We start from the raw sequence: 27469 nt of genomic DNA, 5'->3' as shown, positions 1-27469 counted from the left end.
GATAAAGGGCAAGTACGGCAAAGAATACGGCAAATACGAAGTCCTAAAATGGATTAACGAACTGACAGACGATATGCCTATCGCTTATATAATGGTCCGTCATGTTAGAAAGTACCTAGTTGAAAGGACACAATTCCAATGAGGGCTTCAAATTATATCGAAAACAACTTATTATTCTTAAGTATATAATGTTTTGTACCTATTTAGGTACCTACTTACCTAATTTATTTTTTACTCCATGTGCTTAGATCGTGTAGAGTGCGTCTGCCTAACGTAGTACCATAGAATAAGGAATAATAATACTACGTATAGAATGGCAACTACCACCATACTATGTTTTAAGCAAATAAATGATTATGATTATGAACTCTCCACTCTCCACCAGCGTCTGAGCTAAGTCTACCTTAGCCCAAAACATAGTTTAGTCAATCGTATGGCGTCAGACGTCACATACACAAATACGCGTGTACGATAACGTCAATGTGTGGTCTGTGTAAAACAAGGTTGTTTGTGTCCGGGGTGTGGTAGTAGTTAAAATTTACGAAGTGTGAATGTTAAACTTCTGCCCCGCAGTACTCTGTCTGACGCAAGTGGGATGGCGCCCAGAGTACTTAGTATATTTCAAAGCCGTACTAGGACTCCTGTCCTCTACCTCTGAATACTACTGCACTACTGTACTGCGGGGCAGAAGGCAAGAGGGAAACGACTGGTCTATTTTTCTATAAAAAGTAGCATGGAGGATGCTACACCGACAAGAGCGTGGCACTTAAATTAGTGATGTGATGATGAATGTTGAACTTAGCTGTAAGTACATCAATTCAATTCAATTCAATTCTTTATTGGTGCAATCATGTGTACAAAGGTTCTTAAATTTCCATCTTATTCGCATAGTTACAGTATGTCCTTAAAGCATCGCGTAACGTACACCAACATTATGAAGTCAACGGCTGTTAAAACACGAACATCCTGGCTGTGAAGGTTGTCTGTCTGTGACATGACATCTTTGCCATGCCAGCCTTGTATCCGGGCGGATCTCATTAGATCCACGCCCATAACCCACGAGGTTACGCAGTGAGTTAAAGTACCTTCTCATGATGAAAGCCTAGTACCTATTCATCAAGTTACATACTGTCCATCAGGATATTCTAGACGTACGTGGCTTTAGGAAAGATGCGTAGGTAATTTTGGCGTCATTATCGCTAATAGTGTAAGGCACGGTATTTGTATGATGAAGACGAATTAGAGATAATCATTATTGGAAATTATTGCCTTTATTTTTAGCCTACGAACCCGGACCTGTCAAATCTGCAGGTTAGGTAAACGGACCCTGTGAAAAACGGGATAATGTTAGGGAGATGATGATTGTTAGCCGATGAATACATTGGGCACTATTATCTCGGATGGCGTTCATTATGTGGCTGAACATTGGAAGCCGTGATGTGTACCTGACTAGACTATTATTACGAAATGAAGACAAAAGAAGTTGACGGATTTTAATAAAACTAAGTAATTGACAAGTCATAATAATTCTATGCAGAATTTGATTTTTACGTAACACGGACTATATTTTAAACCTAGTTTATCTTTTATTCTTCGTTTTGTAATAACACAGCTGGTGTTCAATATCATAGTTTTTAAGCCGCTTGAAGACCTACGCACCTGATTCCCTTAAAACTGAAATAAGGTGTTTGCGCCGTGGTCCGAGCGACGACGCGGCGCCCGCGCAGCGCGCCCAGCTCAGTCATCACTACGGGCCCGCCGCCGACGCGCATGCGGTCTACTAACGCGTGCACCAACCGCGCTGCCCGCGCCGGCACCGTCTGCAGACGACGCAGCGCGTACTTCAAGCCCACTGACTCGCTCACTGTGCTCGACAAGCGGCGCCATGCTCCAGATACCTGAAAATATAAATAATGTTTAGAATTGAGATAAATTCTAACGAAACCTTCAAAATTTCTGACCTATTTACCAAGTACCCACATGCCAGACTTTTAAGAAAGCACCACATAAGTTCTTATCAAAGTAGGTAAGTAGGTACCTTAAGTATATTGATGTTTACGTAGTGAATCTATACCGAAAGCTGCATGTTACGTGATTACGTAACAGCGTTCATTTTCAATTATCTTGGTCCATGTCACCTGTCATACACATCAATACCTTCCCTTCATATTACTCTCCTCGTAATAACACGGTTGATATAATTTAAATACGTTTTTACACTGAGAATAGTTAAAACATTGCTGATTACTGTAATTTTACGCTTTAGCGTGTTCTTAAACATGGTGGGCAACTTAAATCAATTTGCGTTTTACAGGTCAAGAATATAAAAGGTGTTAAACTGCACGCGAATTCTGCCTCAGTAGAATTAATTGAATAAGTATAACTGGTAAAATGCGTAAGGCACAAATTAAAGGAATTTGGGCTAACGACTCTATAATTTGTGTGCCGCCTACTCCTCAGAGCAATTTTGATGCAGACTTTCGTTATTTATGCTTAGCCTTAGCCCACAACATAGCATACGATAGGTACCTGATTTGTCATTTGTCATTAGCGTCAAGATGGCCGGACCTGTGTTTAACGTGTATATCTTTTGAATGAGATAGGTACTAGATTTTTTAGTTTAGGTATCAAAATTATTATACACCTTAATAATAAATATTACTTAACTAAAATTAACGAAACCCACTCGGAACGGAAAACACTCAAAATTTAACACACGCTGTATACATTATTTCGCACACATAGAAAGCTCGCAACAAACAATACTATGTAGGTACTTACACAAAAACGACTGCACACTGCACATCTGCAAGAACGAACGGTGCGATTATGATTTATACGTGTTCGACCATATCTATGTCTACCTCATCTTGTTATTGTTATAATTTGTTAATCTGTTACCTATTATAATCGACGAACCTGCAGTGCACGGTAAAACTTATTAAGTTTGTGATGTACTTACTGTACTAAACATGATAATGTAATTAGCAATTGTTTATAATAATAATAAAAAAAAATAGTAGTGGATGGTAGTATAATCTAACAATAATTATAATATATAACAATGCAATTTAAACATTAAGCCATTTTGACGCTATCATTTATCGGAGTAGTAAAGATCGACATTTTATTTAGTTTCCGAGAATGTCGGAACGTACCTACTTATTAGGTAGGTATCAGAAAGTTATAAATTCGTCGAATAATTATACAGTGAGCACAAATTACAGAAAATGCTATATGTTATCGGCGATACTTTACGTTACCACCGAACGCTTTACGCTACTATATAATCAAAATTATGAAATAAGGTTAATAAAATTATAAATTACTTACAACAACATAAACACGTACGTCCCACTACTGTAAGTAAGTACCTATAAATTTAGTTGCCCCGACATTCTACTGTCAGTAGGTATGGATGGAACATTCTATATTTTTCTTTTCTTCCCTGACCACACGTGGGGCATAAGTTACCTAAGGTTGTGATCTCGCCTCCCCTCACTGTCGGAGGAAGTATAGTGTACTTGATTACTCTGCTCTACTACAAGTAAACGTTGTGGTAGAATGCATAGGCGAGTAGCCAACCTAGAGCAGAACTCAGTTTTCAAGACATTTGAAATTTAACTTATTTTTACCCGACTGCGGCGAAGCGAAAAGGAGGGTTGTGTGTTTGACCGCTATGTATGAATAACTGCTATGCTAACAATATACGTAAGTCTACAGCAATGCTGCATCGAGACCATTTTAAGTATTCTCAAAGGACGTAATATATCCTGACCACCCGATTACTCTAGCCATAGAGACGGCTAATAAGCTCGCGACAACACACACTTCAGGACCCCGACACCGACCACGCCGGCGTGGTCGACGATTTCTCTCATTCAGCGTGTATCGCTATCGACACACTAAGGTCGATTAATCCGGACAAATATAGGTAATCGTCCCAGACGACCCCTAGGCCTGTTCTCTTAAATTTAGTACCGGGTCAGCGTTCCCCATTTGTCTCCGCGAGACCGGATGGACTCCGCGCTGCTGGGCCGGTTCACCGAGCTGCACGTGTTGCGCCCGAGCGCACGGTGAGGTTGCCCATCTGCTTATTATATTATCTACATTACTTGTTACTAACATAGCATGTAAGTTAGTCATACTAACATATCTATGGACTGTAGTCTGAAAATAAATGATTTTTATTTTTATTTATTTATTTATTTGTCTGGCCAAGTAGTTAATGCTATAATGCTCTATACTAGTTTACATTAAAAAGGAAACAATTAAAATACTTCCTAACAGCTAATACCGTATATTACAGCATATAATAATTATTCGTGAAATGGAATCAAAGCCATTATCAAATTACGCCTGATGATATAATACATTGCAAAACATGCGCGTGCACATTGACTAACATACGCAGGCGTCAAGGTAAATCTGCTATCGACCGTTGCGTTGGTCATCATCTGCGCCATATGACGGGCCCATTACTCTTTAAATAGAGGCTATTGTGCTAGTATAGTGGCTATGATTATAATTATATTGCTAATGTACGTGTTCATGGTCTTAATGCAAGTGAAATTGGGAACGTGACAATGAATACTTCATCAACTAGTATTATAGTTTAACAAATGTTTATAATGTAACCAAGTTGAGTTCTACGTACTTGCTTGCCTAAATCAATTTTAAATTCATTTCTGTATAAATACTTTAAATTAGTATTGATTTACTTACCTATTTAACAAAGGATTGTGACTAATTTGTAACAATTCCGGGTCTGGAATTCAGAAATCAGAATCAGAAATCAGAATCATTTATTCAACGTAATTATCCTGGATAAACTTGTTGAAGGTCAATGTAACATTTTTGAATTTAAGTACGTCATTTCGCAAGGTGTTATGGCTGAGGAGAAGAAATGACAAGAAACTGCAACAGCAACACATCTTTTAAAAACCAATGAGGATATACATTACAAGTTATTTAATAACTAGAGGAACACATTCAATACCAGACATTTTTATCATTTAGGTAGTCATTAATCTTATAATAAGCTTTTTTACATAAAGTAAGCTTCACATGAGCTTTAAATTTATTTTTTGACAAATTTAACATATTATCTGGTATTTTATTGTAAAAACGTATACATAACCCCAAAAAAGATGAATTTAATTTACTTAATCTAGAATTTTGAATAGCAATTTTATGTTTATTTCTTGTATTGTAAGTATGCCTTTCACAGTTTCTCGGAAGGAGAGATACATTTTTACGTACATACATAATGTTTTCATATATATATTGACTTGCGACCGTCAGTATATTTATTTCTTTAAACAGCTCCCTCAAAAAGTCCCGACAACGCAGCTTATAAATAGCGCTTATACTAGATAACTGATACTTGCTGTAGGACACATAGGTGGTGGCAGAATGTCACAGACAAGCGCCATCAAGCGAAAACGGGATGTAACAATTTAGCTAGCTGGCCACATATTTTATCATAAAACAATAGAAACAAAATGGAGTAAGTAGCAAGAACGACGCCGTTTTATTTTCCCGCTCCTTATATTCATTATATTCAACCAAATATATCCAAATCGATTACGTATCTATTTCTTCATATATGTTAGTTACGCCACTAGATGTCTTCTACGTAGATGATTGTTTTTTTTAGATGAATACTTAATCATAACAATCTTATTGTTTTTAGTACGTAATGGAAGTACTTCTTGTGAAAATAAAATCACATCGATTAATTTGTCGACTGTACATCCACATTTTATAGTTGTAAGTACACATTGATGTATAATATGTTACTGTACTGTTGCACATAAAGCAATATTATATTTGGCAATGTACGTAAATACTTAAATGTTTACTTTTGGTTGCAAAAGTCGAAAGTCTAGATTTAGGAAATAGCTTCTTCTGTGAAGTGCAATTGACATTTCATTGGAAATAATGTCGCAAACTTGCGTTGGAGTGTTTGGACATTGTAATTACCAAAGATGACCTTCCGATAAACGTAATGTTGTACAGTAATGTCCTATTCTCGGAAATGTTCCCGTTGAAAAATATCTTTGATGATAAGAACACTGGCTGCTTTTCTTTTTCAAATTGTTCTTCCTTATTCTTTTTTAATTTTGATTTGATTTGTTTGACTTGATTTGTTTTTTGCCACTAACATAGTATGTATATAAGTTTAATACTGTTACTAACAATTATGGACACATGGTCTGAAATAAAATTATTGATTTGATTTGATTTGTTATACTTTGGTGGGTCGGTACAAAATTCAAAATTCAAAAATATTTATTTTTCAAAATTGGCTTACAAAGTTAGCGCTTTTTGAACGTCAAACATAATTAAATTACATAGGCCCCGATTCCTGGAGACACCGTCTAATTTTATTTTAAGTTATATCTGTCATTTTCATATCCGTCGAAAAGGAAAGGGACGGATGATTCACAGCTCTTAATTTTAGGAAGAATGAGTAAATGAACGTGTCGGGTTATTGACTGATGTAAAATTTTTAGACGGTTGGTTTAGATTTGTGCTTAAAATTGACGTGTGTTCCATAAATTTTATGCTTGTCGATTACCCGTCCCTTTCCTTTTCGGCGGATAAGAAAATGACAGATATAACTTAAAATAAAATTAGATGGTATTTACAGGAATTAGCACCATTATGTAACTAGCTGTAAAACTACTACCACATCGGAATCTGTAACGTTGAGGGAAAGACGTGGCCAGAAAACCTCCCAGCACAGGGCCCTAGTCCTACTGTTTCATGTTTTCCTTTCTTTTCTTTTAATCCAGTTTGTCAATCCAGTAAATACAATGGTATTCCAATTACAGTCGGTGGAAGGAAAGGGAAACATAAAGAGTTTATGTGACCTTATCACAGAAACAGTGTTTTATGAGCTCCCTGACAGAAGCAGGTAAGTACTGAAAAGTATCGGCGTCTGAAGGACGTAATATACGATCCCGACGACCCGATTACTCTAGCCATAGAGGCGGCCAATCAGCTCGCGACATCAAACTCTTCAGGACCCCGATACCAACCCCGCCGGCGTGGTCGACGACTTCCCTCAATCAGCGCTTATCGCTATCGACCCACTAGGGTCGATTAATTATTTCTTGGGTGAGAGCCTTCAGCGCTCCCCATTTGTCCGGCCAAGTGGTTAATGCCATCTGCGGCAAATCTACATTTAGTCACGTCAAAAAAAAAACACTATGGTCTTATCTACCTAAAGATTAGGTAATAAAGCTCTTTTTATATACGTTTTGTGTTTCAATGCGAATGTAACATCACTGGTTGTAGCGAAACTATTAGTTAAAAGATAACTAACTGCTTCTAGTATTGTTTTGCTCTGAAAGTTTCACGACTTCTTGTTGTTGCCTACATGTTTGAGTAAGACTAAATATAACTATACAATTGGTGAATAAAAACATCGTGCAAAAATGTGTCTCCAAAAAGTATTTTCAATATTCATAATTCTGTATGCCTGACTGTGGAATGCTGATACACAGGACAAAAATGATATTTCTATGTTAAATGTCTCAGTATAAATCAACAATACTTATAATTGTTTTCATTACTTACTTAAGTACTTACTTGTTAACATATTCACAACTAAGTTTTTTTTTTACGCAGATGGAATTTACTACTTGGCCGGACAAATGGGGAGCGCTGAGGGCACTAACAAATGTGGATGTAATGTTTGTCTGTTTTTTATTTCGTCATCTTGAGCTTAATTCTTGTACCAGAGTTGTTCATCCCAACTTCATTAATGTCGCCCAAAACGGGGCGCCATATTTTGTAGGCATACATTATGTCAAGGCACTACAAAAAATATGTTACCGAATAATTTCATTAAAGCGTCGTGCGCGCACGCCGAAAATAAAGATAAACGACCGATAAATTTCACGTCCCACTTTTTTCAACGTTCACACGTCCAACTTCTTCGTGTTCCTTATCACTCATTCAAGTTTTATGTAAGCAGTGTTTTTATAGTCATGTTGTTGGATTAAAAAGAAAAATCATAGTTCATCATTGATATCGCTTTTCAAGCCCTCCAACTTTGGCTTTTCAGCTCTAAACTTCTCTAATGGTAATCGAAACAATACTTACTTGCTTAAATGTACTTAAGTACCTAAATAAAGAATATATGTTTGCGGTAATTTAAGTACTTACCATACGAGAATCGAGATCACTATCTACTTAAATGTCATCGCGTTTTTGCAACGGATTCCCTGGCCGACCAAATTTATTGGGTCTTGTATAATATATCGATTATCATTAACAAGCAATACTTCCAACTAAAGGGCGTAGACAACGGCTCTTAACTGGAGAGTCAAGTCGTTTAACAAATTAAATGTATTTCAATACAGTATTTTAAGTATTGAGTTATTTTTCATGCTGTCATCATCGTCGATTCGATTATTTCCAAAAATATAGGCTTTAACTTTTTTTAGGCATTTACCTACTTAATTTCTTCATAGGTATTTAGTACCTATTATGTTTGATATAAGTACTTAGAAATTTTGAATAAAACAAACAAAATGAAGCCCTTTGTGAAACAATGTCATTATTATGTTACATAACATTGAGAGTATCGTTCGAGAAAGGTATGAGCAAATCACACCAATTGAAACTAAATTGAAAATGAGCAAATGAGCTTACTAGGACAGTTACGAAAATGTTCGCATCAGTGATAATGGCTCATGAGAAGAGCCCTCGCGCTATATGGGGATTGAGGAAGCCATTAGATGCAATCACAAAATAATATAGAGATTAACCTGAAACGCGGTAATTTAAACCCGATATTAGTGTTAAGAAATGTGATCATAGGAATGCGGGCGATGACGTTTACGACAGAGACATATTATCCACGTTTGCTCGAGTTTCGAAATTAAACAAAGTAATGGTCTCCAAGATGGTCCTTTTGCACAATATTAAGATGAACATGTTAAGCTTATACGACGTCCGGCCAGGCTAATGGTTGTTTCATTACGTGAACCTCTTAGGACAATAGTGTGGGATGTTGCCTCACGTTTTCATCTACAAACGTGTGTACAAATATGCTAATCTCTGACGTTAGGAAGCTTTTCACAACTACTTTAGCAAAACCTAAAAATCGTTAGAGAAACTTTAATAACTAAATGGCGAAATGCGTGGTCTCACGACTTTTTTGCTGACGTTGAAGTAATCGAGTTGCCACTGTATTCAATTATAAACTTCTCTAACCAGAAAAATGTCGTTATTTGTTTAGTTAGTAAGTAACACAACTGCGAAGGAATTTAAAAAGACGAGACAGACGACTACGAATTTTGCCTTACCTGTTGTTATTCTATCACTTAACCGGACTTAGAAGAAGAAGAAGAAGACTGGCGCCGACAATTCAAATCTTTCAAATTGATTTTTTTCTGTAACTTTCGGTGATTGAAGGCAAATATAAAAAGTTTTATTTGTTTCAGAAAATATTGACAAAATATTTCTTCTTCATCTTACAAAGAGTAGGTACCTACTTACTGGTATTACTATTTTTCGCAGACGAAGTGAGGCGTTACATAATAAGTGTAACGATGTACGAATGTGGCCCGGCTGTTGTTGCTACACTACGTTACTGTTCAGGACTCACCGGAGATAGCGCAATGTTACGTGTCTCAATTTAGACTTCTCTGTGAAATGATGCTACTGATGGACCACTCGTATGGTTGCCGTCGACGAGGTTTTGTGACTAGACCTATTCTAAGCAGTATTTATGGTGCAGCTTACTGCAGTACTCAAAGTAATATTTTTTTAATATACTCAAAATAACTAAACTCTAAATCGACGAACATGAAGATTCAGAAGTGTTGTACCTGGATCGTGGTATTCCGAGTCTCTGCCTCCTCACTAATTTAAGAGCTACGCTCTTGTCGGTATAGCATTCTTCTACGTGCCACTTTTTAGGGAAAAATAGGGCAGTGGTTTCCCTCTTGCTTTCTGCGCAAACCTACAAATAGGGGAGACCTATTTATGTATGATTTTATTTTACATATTGAATCAGAGTCCTTTTTTACGGTCAGTAAAGCCAGAAAAACGTCGACGAAGTTCATTCTGCTATGGATGTATGTATCTCTGACTACTCCAATTGGAAATATGTAGTCCCTTTTATTATATTATTAATATTATAAATTGCAAACCCTCAAAAATGCAAGTTTTAAATATATATAGAAAGTTTCCTGCTCTTTCTTCCAATTCTTTGTTGGTTTTCGTTTTTTAAGAAGATTTCAAGTTTGAAACGCTAAATACTTGACAGTTTATGCAAAAATAATGTATAGACACGGTGAAACTAATAGTGTGGAAAATTATCGTAACGTGTAATGACTTTAAAAGAATTGGCAGTTTGGGTGGTTCCAACGACCGACATACTTCGAGTCGCTACTGCCGCTACTCGACGCGAGCTAACTTTCATATAATAAGTACTGCACAACAGTTTTAAAATCGTAAGACCGAAGCCCATTATTTAGAATAGAATAGAAATAATGTATTATAAAACGACGCCACACACAAAAACAAGACAAAAACATAATTTAAAATTTTCACTAAACAATTACAAAAAAGCAAAACGGATATTCGTCGAAATCATCTTAGGTGGTGGTGGACGAACTGAGATAAACAATATAAGAGGAAAAATATTTGAAAGAATTAATCGACCCTAGTGGGTCGATAGCGATAAGCGCTGAATGAGGGAAATCGTCGACCACGCCGGCGGGGTCGGTATCGGGAAAAGTCGCGGCGTGAACCACGAAGCTGTTTAACTATTGTGTTTGGAAATCTCGGTCTTAGAGGTTACTAACACTGCTTCATTCCTGAGATCTTGGTTGACATACGGGACTCAGTTGCAATATCTGGTGACCGCTTATGTAGCATTCACATAGAAGCATGAGAGAGAGATATATTTTTTTGTTTTGACCTTATATTGGCTCTTCCACGTTATTGCTGATGTGTCTTGTAGGTTCTACTAATTACATTCGTCTTTTTTCCCTAATTTATCATACATATCTGAATTGCCTATATTATTTCATATAATACGTAAATAGTCATATAAATAAAAGCAATAAGTAGTCATATAAACCCCAACAATAAAGTTACCCGTTGTAACTCAAAATACTCACACGATGGTCTTCGTAATACCACACGGACCACCGTGTGGGTAGGCACCAACCTACCAGGCTAGCTAGACTAGTCCTAGCTAAGCCCCAGCGAGACCGCAACTTTTTTTTTGACGTGACTTATTGTACATTTGCCGCAGATAGCATTTACTACTTGGCCGGACAAATGGGGAATGCTGAAGGCTCTGCCGCAGCGCTGGAGACCGCACCGCCAACGTCCTCAGTCAAGTACTTACCTGTGTATTTTTTTAAATGTTTGTCTGAATCGACACCTTTACATACGCAATCGGGTAGTTTTAATCCGAACATTCACAGTTTATGTTCCCAGGTCTCTCGATATACTTACCTATATTTTATAGAACGTACATGATAGATATTTATATCAGTCGCACGTTACGTGGAATGCCGTGACTTGAAGTTATGTTTCCCTTTCGTTACTCAAACGCCATTTCTGTATGCTAATGTGTGTTATGACCTGTGAGGTCGACCTCTGTTACGTCAGAATATATAACACGCCGACCGTCCGTCTTGACCAGTCTAATGTTATGTTACTTGTTTATTGTTCCGTTTGTTTAAATAGTTCATAAGCTCCGGCCTTTTTTTTTGAACGGAACAAAGAATAGATGGCTGTATCATCCGCAAATAAAGCTAGTTCGGTATTAGGGTATTTGGGAATGTCACTAGTATACAATGAAAATAGTAAAGGGGAGAGGACGGACTTTGACGGACCTTGTGGGACTCCGGTGTGTATCGGGTGCGGTGACGAGAGCGTCCCTTCCACGCGGTAGCGAAAGGTTCGATTTGAGAGGAAAAGCTTTGGCCTATTTAAAGTACCTACCTACATGGTTGGATTATCTCACGCATTATAAGACCCGCAGTCTACGCTATAGATAGATGTGGGACAAAAGATAACGTAGAATGTTCCACATGATTACAGTGGGCTAACGATGAGCCAGGTCACTTATATAACATAAGTAGCATATGTAATACTATGTCCCAGTGCCAGGTACAAGCCTCTTCTCATATAAATAGGTATACATAGAGTATCCTTCTCAACCACGCTGCTCCAATGGGAATTGGTGGTACAACTCGCATATTTATTTATTTATTTATAAAATACACAAAAAAAAGTTCCGGTATGCCTGCCAATTATAGACGCACACAACACTGATAATAAAAAGTAGAAACTATAACACTCACAGTTGATAGGTACAGTTCATTATGTATCTGGGTGACTTTTATACGAAAATTATGAGAAGAGAGCGTTCCTCATTTGTCTGGCCAAGTAAGTTAAGGAAACCTGCACGTCAAAAGAATAAGCCACCAAAATTACGTAGATGTACTTAGTTTCCTACACAAACTTCTGTTTCAAAAATTCACTCTTTATTTTACATGACTTGTTTCTTTTTGTTTTTCTCAGATGGCATTAAATAGGTATTTAACCGGTAGCCGGACAAATGGAGAGCGCTGACGGCTTTTACCAGGAAAAGTTCACCAGTCGACACAAAAATGGCTGCGAGTTGTCTTGTGATGCCCCCCTGTCATGGAGGATAGGCTGCATTTTACATAATATGTAAGTATGTCATTGATGCGTTTGTTGTTTGGTCGAGTTAGTCTCGCTAGTCGTCGTATTTGGACCATTTTTCGCAAGTTATTTCACAACCGCGTTAACACTGACCGACTAACATTCTTAATTATTGTGTTAAACACTTGTGTATTTTCTTCAACGGGTCTTGTTACTCTAATGTTGCTGTGCTATGGCGGACATCAATCAAAATAATATTTCCCAATGAGCTTGTACCGTGAAGTGTGTAGCCGGTACATATAACATAAACTTTACAGAGTAACAGTGATACGTTATGTAATAATTGCCATGAATGGTTGCTATAAAAAACTGAATTTTAAATAATGTTTTAAATTGAAGATTCGGTTACGCATTCAGGTCAGATGAGTTCTGCCTGATATACAGCAAGTACAAGCGATGGGTCAGTTCAAAATAATCACGGGGTTATTGTATTCTTGAATCGCTCGTCCACACTTTCGCATGCGAATCTAAAACAAACGATCCAAAAAGTACGCCTCCAGGTCTCTGACAAAGGTAATGGTGAACTATGACTGCTACTTTGTTGTGTATTCCTAACAAGCCATACTGTATCAAAAATACATATAAAAACAACAGCAACTGTGGTTTACTGGTTACAGTGTTGGGTTCACGATCTGGAGGTCCGTGTTCGATTCCCGATAGGGATATTTTTGAAATTATTTTATGAGACTGTCTTTTGTTTGGTGTGGACATTGCTCACAAAATCACCAGATTGCGAAAAACACATTCAGCCGAATCGTACGCTGTCAAATGATTCAGTTTATAATTACTATTGTGCCTGCTATCGCATGACCGACAGGATAGTTTTTGTTTTGTTTATTTACTAACATAAAAAAGTTCCAATGACGTAGTAAAATTCTGATAACTCAAAATTTACCGGCTTATTAGAGTAATAATTTTATAATACCTTCATAGAGTTGAGACTGGAAGCGGCATTGGCCACGACATCCCCGAGCGTAGCGGGCGGCAGCGCGTCGCTGCGCAGCACGAGCGCGCACGCGCATACCAGCACCGCACGCCACCATCGCACGCGCATCTTCACTACAGTCACTTCTCACAGTCCACTGGTCACTCACTATGTAGGTGTTGCACCTACATCACAAGTCTCTTCTAGTCCTTTTTGATTCTTTGGTCTTTTGTAACACTCTTTATAATGCTTAAAAAAATCGCTTTTTGTCTCTTGTATTATTAGTTTTGGGTTATAACGTTCTTCTACAGCTTCCGCTTGTCTGTAAAAGAAAGAAAAGAATTATGAAAACACGAATTAATTGATGAATTAATTAGATTCAGAGTAAGCACTGCTTTTGTAACTGGACTTGTTGCAAGTGCTTCTAATTAGCAACAAGCACTCCAGAACCCCGATGCCCACCCCGCCGGCGTGGTCGACGATTCCCCACCGTACTCGCAGACACCCTGAGCCGTGCCGCGCCCATCTGGGCACCCTCGAACTTATTGTCTGAAATTTTGTGCCTGCCGGGTGAGAGTCCTCAGCACTACCTATTTGGCAGGAAAAAAATGCCATATAAGTCCGTTCAAAAAAATCTTCTGATAGTAATTAAGTACACCTTGACGGTACGAAAGAGAGCAATCCGTTATCCCTGAGTATCTATAGATAATCTATAATATTGTCACATTACTACTCTATTTAGTTATTCAAACAATGACACATACAACGCAATAGGGGTGAATTACAAACATGCGTAATGATTTACGTTAATTACAACTGAAATAATTCCGTATACGAAATAATTACGCAGTGGAGTGCGCAGTGTTTCAAATCAATTTGTAAAGCAAAACAATGCATGTGGCTAATTATATGTGTAAACAAAACAACGTGTGAGAATGGCTTTGTTCATAGCATGGTGAGATAAATGGCGGATAATTGGTAGTTTTGCTGTTGCTAGCCGCGAGGTCGTAGTTGCAATGTCGTCAGCGGGTGCCGGTGTGGCGCAGGGAAGTCAACGTCTGATTAGATTGCGCCTTAGATCACTGCCGTCGTCGTTAGCGATTTCAAATGTGGTCCCGGGGTTTCGGGATTTTACATTGGCAATCCCGACATCCCGGTTGGGAATTGAATCAGATTGAGAAAAACAGATTTTTTATTGATATTTTATACATCTATCCACAATGTATGTCTATCGTACAATGAAGCAATAAATACCTAAAGCAGACTCTGTGAAAAACGGGTTAGCGGCTAAGGAGATGGGATGAGATTACGACTCGTAATGCCAAGGGATCACCCCTTTGATCGATCCACGAACTATTTCATTAGAAGAATCATCTTCTAGATGAAACTGTTCATTGACTTCTCTGGCAAGTCTGTTATTTTATTTATTAATAGACTATAATTAAACATAATCGCAGTTCCATATACCATTGATTTCAGAAGAAAAGACTACTTACCATTTATCTGGTAATTTGGAGGCAAATATTTTAAGTTAAAGAAGCTAGTCTTATGCAATGGAGCTAAAACTAGTCATTGGAAAGGAATTTGTGAACAACGATTTATGAAGTTGCTGAATCGTTCTTGATGTTGTTGCAAGTGTAAAGAGTGGTTTTCCAAGTATGTTTTGTTCTTATCTTTTCCACAATACATCTCATAAGATCTTAGTGCATTGATCAGCCTTAGCAGAGCCCATTTATGAAATCATATGGACTAGGGATGGCTCGTCTAGGGTCCAGCAGAAGTTAAAGAACATGTGTTTTTACTCTTTTCACATAACTTAATCATCCTAATAAAATTTTCGAGTTACCTCTACTATGTATGCGTATTAAGTAATAAGCTGTAGGTCTAATTTGTTCTCGACAATTCTAGAAAGTTCATTAAAGTCTTGATGTATTTATAGAGCGATTAGCTTAGTCGCTTCTTTTTCTTATCGTGTGGGTTGTGAGGTGGAATACCAACCTCATCAACCCTGGTGTCAGGGTTATTATTTAGCCGCCAAAGGCCCCTGACATGGCTCATGTAACGACTATTTACTAACATCAGTAACCGGGACCAACGGCTTAACGTGCCTTCCGAAGCACGGGTCATCTTACTTTCGGACAATCAGATTAGCTTAGTCGCTGTGTAACTGTCTGGTCAACAAAAGGCTCGTGGTTGAAATCATGGACGGCAAACACTCGTTAGAGGTCATGCTTTTGTTATTTTTTGCGCGCTAGTAGAGGCTAGCACGTAACGTAGAGAAACGTAAATTAATTTATTTTGCATTGTTACTTTAGTAAATAGTAGACCATGCCTAAAAATGAGACGAATAGAAATCGGTACTATATTGTTTTTTTGGCGGTAAATGGCTCCTACATTCTTGCTGTATGACTAAAATATAAATAATACATAATATTAAAAAGTTGTTTTAAAAGGGTTTTAAAACTGATCATACAAAAGACATCAACGCGCTGAGGCGCGAGCTTGCACATTTTAGCTCCTACTTATTCGTCTAGAACTAACTTCTTATTTTTTTTATTCAGGCTTCAACATCTTATTTGATTTGATCACCGCTACAATTGTGTAAGTGTAATTTTTCTTAATTCATCAAACTGTAATAGTAATCTATGACAATGAATTCGATTTTTTATTACTTTTCAAGTATATACCTATGTAGAAGAAAGAATTCTCAGCGCTCCCCACATACCTGATATACTTACATATATAAGTACATAAACCCACGTCCACAACCCTTAATGGGGTGGGCAGAGATATGAGTAATGACTGATAATTTAATAGTGCAGTCAAAATATATTACACATACACGTGCACGTATAATATTTACAAGTACGCATCTCTATTTATCCTCTACGCGCGTGAGATAACTGGATAATATAAATGAACACGTTAGTTCTGTCGCATGCAACTATCTAGAACCCATTCATCTCGTTAGTCATACATAAATTAGCTTACCGCTGAGAACAGAACTTATAGGTAGTGAGTGGTTACATCATAACATAGCATAAAAACTTGGGCAGAACCGCCAGGCAACTGGGTGCTACTTTTGATGCCTAAGGTGGGTTTGATGGATCATACGGCGACGGGATGAACAACCTGCTAGATAGGACATCATCCTTTACGACGGTTTTAAAGTAATAGGATGTACCTACTTGATATTAAATTCTTTTCACCTAACCTTCATCTACATTTTCTCTTGGGCGGAAGGCAAGAATAATCAAAAAGTGTTGTAGTACCTACTCAGTTTTGCAGGCTAGTATATTAACACCAGATTTTGACACAAGTACTTTGTATAGACGGATGTGTCCATTCTGTCGGCACAAGTATCGAACACAAGTGTCAGTGTTGTACACGAACGGCTAAAACTGTTGACAACTATAGCATCGGTTACGTTTTACACAGAAATACCTGTGTTAGACAATATTAACCGTTCTGTCGTTACTGCAAAATTTAAAACGACGTGCAGGGCTGCCAGATTTAGTACGTTAAGTACGACATTTATGAGTTTTATTTCCATGAAAGTGTCACTATATGGTACGTCATACTTATAAGTATATAGGTAGTCTATATCAAGTGGCTGGAGGACGCCTTATGATTTGTGATTCTGCGCACCTCTAGGAGATACAGGAGTAAATTGTGTATGTCATTAGGTTATTGCTCAAACTTCCTGTGAGTTTTCTCACAATAGCGATAAGCAGGACTGTGTAGGATGTGTTGAATTACGTCGGTCGGTTCTCGAGACTGTAACGGTTACGTTAGGGAAGTAAGATGTGAGTGAGGCAAACCTAATGTTCTAGATTCAACTGGCAAATCATTCGCGACAGACCAGTAATCTTGGCATTTGATAAATCTGTATGAAATGTGATTCGTACAATCCACCACAGTAGGTACAGTCCACTTCAATTTGAACAATAATACATACTTACATACTAAAAGATCACACTTATTTCTTGTTGGGCTAGGTAGAGACCACGGAATTCCGCTCACTACAATTTTGCCTGACACCCCACTTTCGTTTCTTCCGCTCTCATCTAAGTCTTCATGCAGCCGGTTTCACGGTTCACTCTTGACCTGGCCTTTCTTTAAAACATCCTGGATGTGACACGCTATATGTAAGTACGCCTAAGACTTAAATAAATTGGCAAGAAAAAAGACATAACAAACGCAATTTGTTCCTACGCAAGTAACAAAAGATAAACATCAGCAGTAAATCGAATTAAAAGCTCTACATTGCACAAGAGGTTGCGTCATAGAAAATAGCCCTGTAACGATAGTCATCGGTCCCAGCTAACCACCGTAGGCTTACTTCCGCGCTGTCCGCTTCCTGGGTACCAGGGATACATGACTACTTGAGGAGTGTCTGGTGAAAGTAGCCTGCTGTTACAAGTAGACAGAATGTGCGTGGTGAGATCTGTTGGTCAGCGCTTGCTAAGTAATTATCATAACAACCCCCGCCCGTCATACTTGTTTCCTGAATTTATTAGATAAACAGACAACACAATTCTAGGTGGTGAGAGGTATCCTGCTCCCAACTAATCACCGTGGTCCACACTGCGGTGCTGTCTGCTTCCTGGGTATTAGGGATACATGACTGCCTGACAAGTATCTGGTGAAAGTAGCCTGCAGTTGGAAACAGCCCGCAGTTATAAGTAGAAGCATTTTCTGTGTGGTTCCATCTGCTGCAGCCTGCTTGCTTTGATACTTACCATAATTATCATTAATTACACGGTTAGCACTATCGTAGTGCACCTTGTCTAGTAGAAGTGACAGATTTGTACGTATTTAGTTACTTTTATCGAATCAAAAGTTGTCATATAGATATGGTATATCCAGCCGCTTGTTCACTATTATTATGATGACCTGTGTAGCCTATTGTCTGGGTAAGTGTGTTACCCGCATAGTCATTACTATATAGTTACCAGGAAGGCATGAGAATTTGTTAAGCTTTGGGTGTCTTGAGATTTTGACCATCAAAATCGGCTCGACCTTTATAGATGGCGAAACGGCTCACCTATAACGTGTTGGTGGAAAGCCGGTGAACTATGGATACTTAGTTCATATAATCATCTAGTTTTGAAACAGTGTCTGGTCTTTACCAGTTACAGATCTTACGTTCAAATTGATCGTAATGATTTAATCGATGCAATGCACTCATATCTAAAAAAGATTCATCATAGAAAACTCCATTGTTATAGTATTTTATGCAACAGTTGTATAAGAAGGGTCAAAAAATGCGAGTGGCGTGAGTTGCGATGTGAGCCTTGGCGAACATCGCAATAAGAGACGCCACGAGCATTTTTTGACCTAGTTATACAACGTTGCATACAATACTTTTTCTACGACGACGTAATTTTAAATGAAACCAAAATTTTCCAATTTATTTTCCAACGCGCGGGTAAATGGCGGCAAATGTATACTTTTTTTTTATAGTATATCTATGGCACCAAACAAAGTAAAGGTGCCAGTTTCCAGGTCAAAAAAAAAAAAAACAACAACAATGCTTTTTTGGCGACATTATAGTACAGTTACACTTTGTAAACAATGCTTTTATAGGCCATAGAGCGTACACTTTTTCAAAGAGTTTAATTATGTATGTACTTATATTAGACTTTTTGGTTATTTAAATGCCAGATTAAAGTAGAGGAGTAGAAAAAGTATATTATGACTGGCTCTATTTTTTTTCTGTTTGAATTGATTCAATAGGCTTCATAACACGACACTTCTAGAGAGTAGGTACGCTGGTTACAAGTAGCATGTTACTGTGAGACATTTCCGCACCACCGCGGTTACTTCCTGGGTAAGTACCTGCTCGGTAGAGACGTTGGAGTTGCGGAAAAGGTGTGTAGAGAAAGCAGTCGACTTGATTACTTATTCTAAATTTCCTCTCTATTTCAAGGGAGAAATAAGATTGTCACGTTCCGCTAACCTAATTTTAATGTAATTTTGTACTTCGGCGATACGGCTCACCACCTATCACGTTGGTCTAACAGAAAACTCAGTGACGTGTCGGTACTTAGTTCATCTTGAGATGGATGTAACTCTGACTACCCCAATATATAATTTAGTCGTGATCTTATGTGTTATGTTTTGTACTTCCGGCAATAATACAAACAGATTACTTAGTTAAAGACTACGTTCCCCAAAAACAATATAGATGGCGCTGTACAGATTTAACGAAATGATTACCTATTTTCTTATTGCTCGGGTACATAATTATTTAAAAATATAATGTAATGGCAAAGGCATATATGCCAATCGTTGCTTGTTATTTGGATCAGATATGAATTATTATGTTACTAGCTATATTGCTGCTCCTTATTTTGATCAGATAAATAATGGGTGGAAGATGTAATTCTAATGATGTCTAAGGTTGATTGTACCCAATATTGAACATTCGGCTAGGCGTCTTCCTACAATGTTCGCAGTAGGTATTAGTCGTACCAACCTCGGGAAGCACTCACCTATTGCCCGGGCTACTCGCGCGATTAACGAAATAGCTCAAGAAAACCCGGACACAGATTTATATACATGTTCGTTGGCGGAATTCACTAATATCAGTCTAAAGTTTTTTAGTAAATAGTTTGCATACATTGTCGATTTGGTTTATCTGTAATGACTATGTATATGTGAAATAAATAAATAAATAAATTGTTCCCGGGGGTAATAAAAAGAGTCATCATTTATACCCAAAAAAAAAGATAAAAGATGCATAAGTATGTCTGTTATCCATGAAATAAGAAGGTTAAACGAAGAAAAATCTTACAGCGCCATCTATATTGTATTGAGGATCGTAGCCTGGAAAGTCCCTAATGGAAGAGAACTTGAACTTGTTCGTTACGATAATAGGTACAATTGTCTTTTAGCTACACGGGTAGTTGGTAAGTAATGACACTTACGTATTAAATACTAGCGACCCGCCCCGACTTCGCTCGGGTGCAATGCTGAGGAAAAAATGAAATTCTTTACGACATCACATTAAAAAAACCTCAAAAATAACAGTATTTCTCCACTATTATACATATAAACCTTCCTCTTGAATCACACTATCTATTAAAAAAACCGCATCAAAATCCGTTGCGTAGTTTTAAAGATTTAAGCGTACATAGGGATATAGGGACAGAAAAGGCGACTTTGTTTTTTACTATGTAGTGATTAATCAAAAGGGAAAAAATTATATTTGAAGTATACATGCGAGCGTAGAGGGCTTTCTCCAAAAATTATGTAGACTCTATATTGTTTTATATAAGTAAGTAAGTAATTTAAAGGTTTTTTAAAGTTCTATGATTGGTATAGATGCAATCACTTTGGTTGCAGTTTTTTTGATTGGTGGGTAATGCCCGCAGCCACACTGTTACGGAACATAGTTTTTCGACAAACCGCAGGGGAGGTAGCCATTGGAAAAAAGTTAATCTTAGGCGGTTAACCACACCAATTGAAGGGGATTGCGCAATATGTTTTTGTGCTCTTTGCATTTACAGCATTATCATGTTTTCGCGCTTAGTGGTGGTGATGTACAGTATAGCTAGGTTAATTTTATGGAATGAGTTGTACTTACTCGTATTTTTTTTCGCGCTATGGTTCTACCCTAACGGAATCCATTTCATAGTAATTTCGATGAAGTCTTGTAAAAAACATCAATCATGTTCCCATATAGCCTACCCCATAAGGGATTACGGATAAGTTTAAAGTAAGATGATTCCGTGTTTCGGAAGGCACGTTAAGCTGTTGGTCCCAGGCTACTAGCCGTAACACCTCTACCAACCCGCACTGGAGCAGTGTGATGGAGCATGTTCCATACCCTTCCGGTTGATTACGGGAAGACATGTGCCCAGCAGTGGGACATATACAGGCTATTACGTACGTTAAATAGTAATTAGTATACCGGGTGAGAGCCTTCAGCGCTCCCCATTTGTCCGGCCAAGTAGTTAATGCCATCTGCGGCAAATCTACAATAAGTCACGTCAAAAAAAAAAAAGTAATTAGTATGTTTCAACTTCAATGTAAACCCAACTTAATAAAGTATCTACCTATTTGGGCGATGGGTCCCACCATATCTCGTTACTAACAGCTACTAGGAGTAGCTGCGGGTGTTTTGGCCCTGTTCATCCTCCACTGAGGTCCGTGTTGCTCTATGGTCCATCCCGAATAAAACAATAACACGACCTTGTAAGGTCCATTCGTATTTTTTTTATCATATCATGTACAAGGTGTTATTTATTTATTTTATTTTGTTTGGGGAGCTTACAGCTTAATTCAGAGAATATTACACTTACATAACATAACATATCGTTAGGATGTCACTTACACCCCGTACAAGTAGGTATGTTTAGATAGCCATACAAGTGCATACGGTTGTTAGTGACACCGTAACGAAAACTTTGAGGGATGATTAAGAGCATGATTCTGACTTAATATCAAGTGGAATATCCTGTCGGAATTCGAAATTCATGAAAATGTTAGTGATTTTTAATTATTTTCATTTACATACTTTTGCAACGGAAAACTCCGCTTGATAACTACCCAGAATCATGCTCTTAATCATCCCTCAAAGTTTTCGTAATATAATTCTTACTGAAGAGCATAAAATATTTAAAACTTTTAAATGATAAATGTAACGGCATATGAGCGTCATTGTCAAAATGCTATTGCAACATACCTACAAACAATACAATCTTATATACAGCATATTTACTCCGAAGAAACGAAGACACATCTCAGCGTAATATTCGCGCTTATTATTACATAATTTTATTAGTAAACAAAACTTTTACCTTGCAGCAGTCCTTTTGTATTACCACACGCACTAGAATAGTTTGTCGTCAGTCAAACTCGTATTCGGTTTACCTATTGGTGCGTAATTTTCGATAAAAAATACGTATTGAGGGTATGCCGGCTTTAGTCGCAAAGTTTGCGTGCGCGCGCGTTGTTCTGCCTCGATAGGACCACTGGCTGCGCCGGCGCTGCGCCTTCACTCTCTGTTACCCAACACCACCCACCACAACCAGACTATTATCCAATTCCAAAGCGCCGGTAGTGCAGTCATCGATAGATGCTATCGAAGGTACGGTGAGAGGTTCCGGGTTCGATTCCCTGGAGCAAAAAGTGCCAGATACGCACGCTGCTCTATAAGTCTCAAGAGTTTAGTTCCTTACTAGTTATGAAATTCGTAAAAAAATGGAGGACCGGCCTCGGGTATTCATCATTTAGGTGATATGGATAAGACACTCTACTACAACCACTTAACATGTCTTGATCTTGATGTCTTACGACAACCCATTGGAAATGTAATTGCTTTAATTTTAATTAAGTATGTTAGAAATCTTCAACGGCTTATGTTAATACCTTCGCTAACTTCTAATACAGCGTAGTAAGAGTAGGTATGTAGGTATGACCCAATTTAACCTGCAATCTTCAGAATGCAAGAAACAAAAGCAAGCAGTATCTAAATACGTTGATTGGGTGTGCGTCAAGCTAGCGGCCTCAAAAAAAAAATGGGCACGAAAAAATAATTTGACCATACCAAAAAATAGTACTCTTGTTGAAAAAAATAGTACCTGTTGTAAAAAAAATAGTACCATCACGGTTCTGGATTTATAGCCATGTTTTATTGCACTTGCTAGCTTGACGGTGAGCGAAATTTGGCGAGAGTTAACGACAAGGTCTTTCGCTTTGATTTAAACGCCAAAAAATAGTACCGAAATAGTACTCACCCCCTGCAAAATACCGAAAGTAGTACTTCAACGATTCCAAAGTTATAAAGGCAGTTCTTTGATCCCGCTAGCTTGACGTTTTGAAAATACCTATTATCTGGGGAACGCTTGCATACTTCAGTTTGTAACTAATGTCAATAAACTCTTATGAAATAGTACTCCCTACCATCATAATTTGAACCTGATTCTCTTTGTAGAAATATGTCAAAAAGTCATTATAACCTATGTCATACATTTATCAAGACAAGTACAGTCGCGAACAAAATTATTACACATGCTCAAGAATGTTGTCAGATTTTAGTATTTTTCCCCATTTTTGGGTAAAAATTGGTGAAGTGCCAGGGTTGTCAGATGAAAGTAATATCATTGTTGAAACTCTTTGAGTTATTCTACAAATACTGCAAATTGTTTATTAACAAACACTTCGATCCGTAACAAATTGAACATGAAGGTATAAATTATAAAATAAAACAGCAGATTAAAAATGTATTATGATGTATTAAAATCACAGATTGTTTTCGATAAGAACTAGACCCATGCAGCCTTTTCTATTAAAATTAGTACATACGGGTGTATGCAATAGGAATTTTTTGTAATAGCAGCACTCTGAAGTGCACAGAAATGGTAGGGTAGACCTCTAAAATGGCAATACTTACGAATAAATTGTGAGGTTATGTAATTGTCTACGTGACTGTATCAACAACAAATGTATGGCATAGGTTATGATGATTTTTTAACATTTCTACAAAGAGAATCGGATCAAAATTATGATGGTAGGGAGTACTATTTCATACGAGTTTATTGACATTAGTTACATACTGAAGTATGCAAGCGTTCCCCAGATAATAGGTATTTTCAAAACGTCAAGCTAGCGGGATCAAAGAACTGCCTTTATAACTTTGGAACCGTTGAAGTATTACTTTCGGTATTTTGCAGGGGGTGAGTACTATTTCGGTACTATTTTTTGGCGTTTAAATCAAAGCGAAAGACCTTGTCGTTAACTCTCGCCAAATTTCGCTCACCGTCAAGCTAGCAAGTGCAATAAAACATGGCTATAAATCCAGAACCGTGATGGTACTAATTTTTTTACAACAGGTACTATTTTTTTCAATAAGAGTACTATTTTTTGGTATGGTCAAATTATTTTTTCGTGTCCATTTTTTTTTTGAGGCCGCTAGCTTGACGCACACTTGATTGTGTGGCGATATAATTTAAGTACACGTGGACGTAGTCGTGGGTGAAAATCTAGTAAACAATAATATACTAAGTATGTCTAATTAACAACATGATATACGTAGCCTCGTGTGAAAACAATAAGACACACGGACGGATGGACCGCAACAAAGTGATCCTTTAAGGTTCCATTTTTCCTTTTGAGGTTCGGAACTTTAAAAAAATAGATCCTAGATCCATCCATATCAAAATACTATTTCTTACTTTTTATCGCCTCCGCCCGTGTTGCTCTAAGTTTTTATTAGATAGATTTTGTAATGAGGCCCTAAGCGCTACTATCGTGAAAAAAAACCGCACTTTGTTCGCGGATGTTTTTGACATTATGACAAGTGACGTCATTGTCGTCATCCATCGTCTGATTATTTTCTTTATCCAATTCTGTCCCTGTTTACGTACTGCGTTGCAAAAATTTACAGTTTACCTGCTAGCTACGTATAGCACCAGATAATAATTGGGAGTAAGTTAACGTGGTTGTGTTTTATTTAGTGGATATTGTGATATATCGACTTTAATCCGTGCATTGTTCCGTGACAAAAATGACGAGTACCCCAGGGGTGAGCAATATGGAAAATGTGCCCTCGGCACCGAATGATCTTCCCCCGCCGTACTCTGCCGTCGTGGGTAATCCACAATATGGTTTTGTTGCGCCTGGAGGCGAGCCGTATGCCCCAACTGGGGCGTATCCGCATCAACCAGCTCCAAAACAGTTTACCGCTCCAGGAGTGTACCCGCATCCACCGCCAGGGGTCAGCCCCCATGTCACCCAGCCGCAAGGCGGCGACATGGGCGGCCCCGGCGTGGCTGTGCCAGTGGGCATCGTAGTCCCCCAGGCAGTGGGCAGCGAGCCAACTACAATAACATGCTTCAACTGTGGCAAAGTCGTTACAACCAGAGTAACGTACACAACAGCTTGGCACACTCACTTGGTTGCTGGATCCATATGTGTTATCACAATGTAAGTAGAACAAGCTCATTCCACAATTAATATGATTATTTTACAGTGATATCAATTGACATTACTATCATGTTCTGTACCACAGTATCACCATTGCCTGTTCTCTTTTCTGTGAAATTTAAAGTATTTAAAGTAAACATAGAAACAATAAAAACTAGAACAATAAGTATGTACTTCTTTTAATAACAGGTATCTATCATAATAAGTATCATTAGGAAATTGAGTAGATTAGGTAAAGGAAATACCTATTTCCTATTTTGATTGTGCATGAGAACTTGACAGTTTACCCTGAAGACTATGAGCCATGTAGTGTACATTCATAGTGGCATTGAGCTCACAACTACTAATTACATGCCGCATGGAGGGTAATGGCAGGCAAGGTGTCAAGTTGACTAGAATATGTAATGCAAGTAGTTTGAATGTTTAGAAAATAAGATGTTTACAAATTAATTTCTATTCCTGATACTTTCTTACTTTTCATTCCCTGTATGTTTTATCTTAAGTACTTTTTCCCCTATAATCTGGCGATTAGTCCTTAGACTTAAGTACTTATTATACTAGAATCAGGTTAATTGGTTTCACAGAACACCCATTATCTATTTCATGTTTATTTAATAGAATTGCACAGTATGATGAGTCACTTGTTAATTGAAATGACACTTTAATGTGAGTAGTTTTATTAATTATTTCTTCTTGTCAACAGGGTCTGCTCTCTCTGCTGCCTGGGCCTGGTGCCGTACTGCTTTGATACATTCAAAGATGCAGAGCACTATTGCCCCAACTGCAACACTTTCATTGGAAAAAGTAACAAATGCTAAATGTTTCCAGGACATTATGAAATGACAATAGAATATGGCCTACCTTATATTCAAATTATCTTTACAAAATTTAATCTTTGTGACATGTTATTCTGTGCCATTTTAAATTGTCATTAGAATTTTCAAAATTGTAATCTTGTGATTTTAGACAGTTTGTAATTATAACAGGTAATACATTGCACCGAGGGGCATATAATCTTGAACTAGAATGAATTTAATATTTCCATATTGCAATCAACAATTTTGTGAGGCACTCTCACAATTGCAATTTAGAATTAGTGATAAAATTAGCTAACTTACCTATTTTGTCTTGTTTATTAAATTTCAATTTATATTTTTCTGTATCCAATAAGTTATTTATTCTTCGTTGTGACATACATTATTATAGTATGTGGTATTAAAATGTTATCCTTTGAATATAATACACATTCCAAACTTTTAAATGTCAGCCATGTGATCATGCATTAGTGGCATCTTCAAACATCACATTCTTCTATGATATTTGTCTATAACTGTTCTTATGATGTTACAAAAGCCATTAGTTAGGTAGTTATAATGAAATTGACAGAAAACCATGTCTGCAGCAGGTTACCTTGTTGACTGAAGGTTAGACTGAATGATAATGATAACAGAAAAAACTACATGTTCAATAAAATAGATAGAAATTAAAAATCATGATAGGTATAAAATATTATAATCATAAAGAAAATATTTTTGGTAGATTGTATAATTAATTCCTATTTTGTCTCCATATAATAATTTATTTAAGTGCCTACTGTTGTGTTCCAACCACATTTTTAGTATTATACTATATTAATGCTTAAAAAAATTAATTACGGTGCATGGAACTTCTGCTGCTATGTTGCAGCGTGACTGGTTTTTTTAGAAGTGTACTTTTAAATTATTCACGTCCCCTTTTTACATGGTTTAGTTAATATTAATTTTTATTTTACCTCTTTACATCTTTATTGTTTCTATGATTAGTGTGTATATAATTTACATTTAAATAAAGCTTTGGTAAATATATTATTTTTCATTTATTACAATAAATCTTGCTCATACA

The 27469-nt window shown here is 37.4% G+C and overlaps 2 protein-coding genes and 1 long non-coding RNA gene across 4 annotated transcripts in view; 2 read left to right on the top strand and 1 right to left on the bottom strand.

Moving 5' to 3' along the window:
* Window positions 1-13783, bottom strand: part of LOC126374942 (venom carboxylesterase-6-like) — a 40815-nt gene extending 27032 nt beyond the window's left edge. Inside the window, exons 1-2 of one of the 2 annotated variants that reach the window (XM_050021736.1) lie at window positions 13655-13783; window positions 1660-1898 (exon numbers count right to left, since the gene is read on the bottom strand). In XM_050021736.1, coding sequence (XP_049877693.1) covers window positions 1660-1898; window positions 13655-13783 — 368 coding nt within the window. Of the gene's footprint in view, window positions 1-1659; window positions 1899-2529; window positions 2572-13654 lie in introns of those variants that run through there. The other variant, XM_050021737.1, reaches the window with a different exon arrangement.
* LOC126374958 (uncharacterized) lies at window positions 1870-13784 on the top strand. Its single transcript, XR_007567522.1, has 3 exons — window positions 1870-2026; window positions 12565-12717; window positions 13663-13784. It is a non-coding gene; the product is annotated as an uncharacterized LOC126374958 (long non-coding RNA).
* Window positions 13785-24950: 11166 nt separating this feature from the next.
* Window positions 24951-27430, top strand: LOC126374954 (lipopolysaccharide-induced tumor necrosis factor-alpha factor homolog). Its single transcript, XM_050021752.1, has 2 exons — window positions 24951-25588; window positions 26292-27430. The coding sequence occupies exons 1-2, from the start codon at window positions 25170-25172 to the stop codon at window positions 26404-26406; spliced, it is 534 nt and encodes a 177-aa protein (XP_049877709.1). The 5' UTR covers window positions 24951-25169; the 3' UTR covers window positions 26407-27430.
* Window positions 27431-27469: the final 39 nt, after the last annotated feature.

This window comes from Pectinophora gossypiella, chromosome 18 (assembly GCF_024362695.1).
Source record: "Pectinophora gossypiella chromosome 18, ilPecGoss1.1, whole genome shotgun sequence".
NCBI lineage: Eukaryota > Metazoa > Arthropoda > Insecta > Lepidoptera > Gelechiidae > Pectinophora > Pectinophora gossypiella.
The sequence above is the reverse complement of the archived record's forward strand: the minus strand, read 5'-3'. Positions and strand labels throughout refer to the sequence as shown.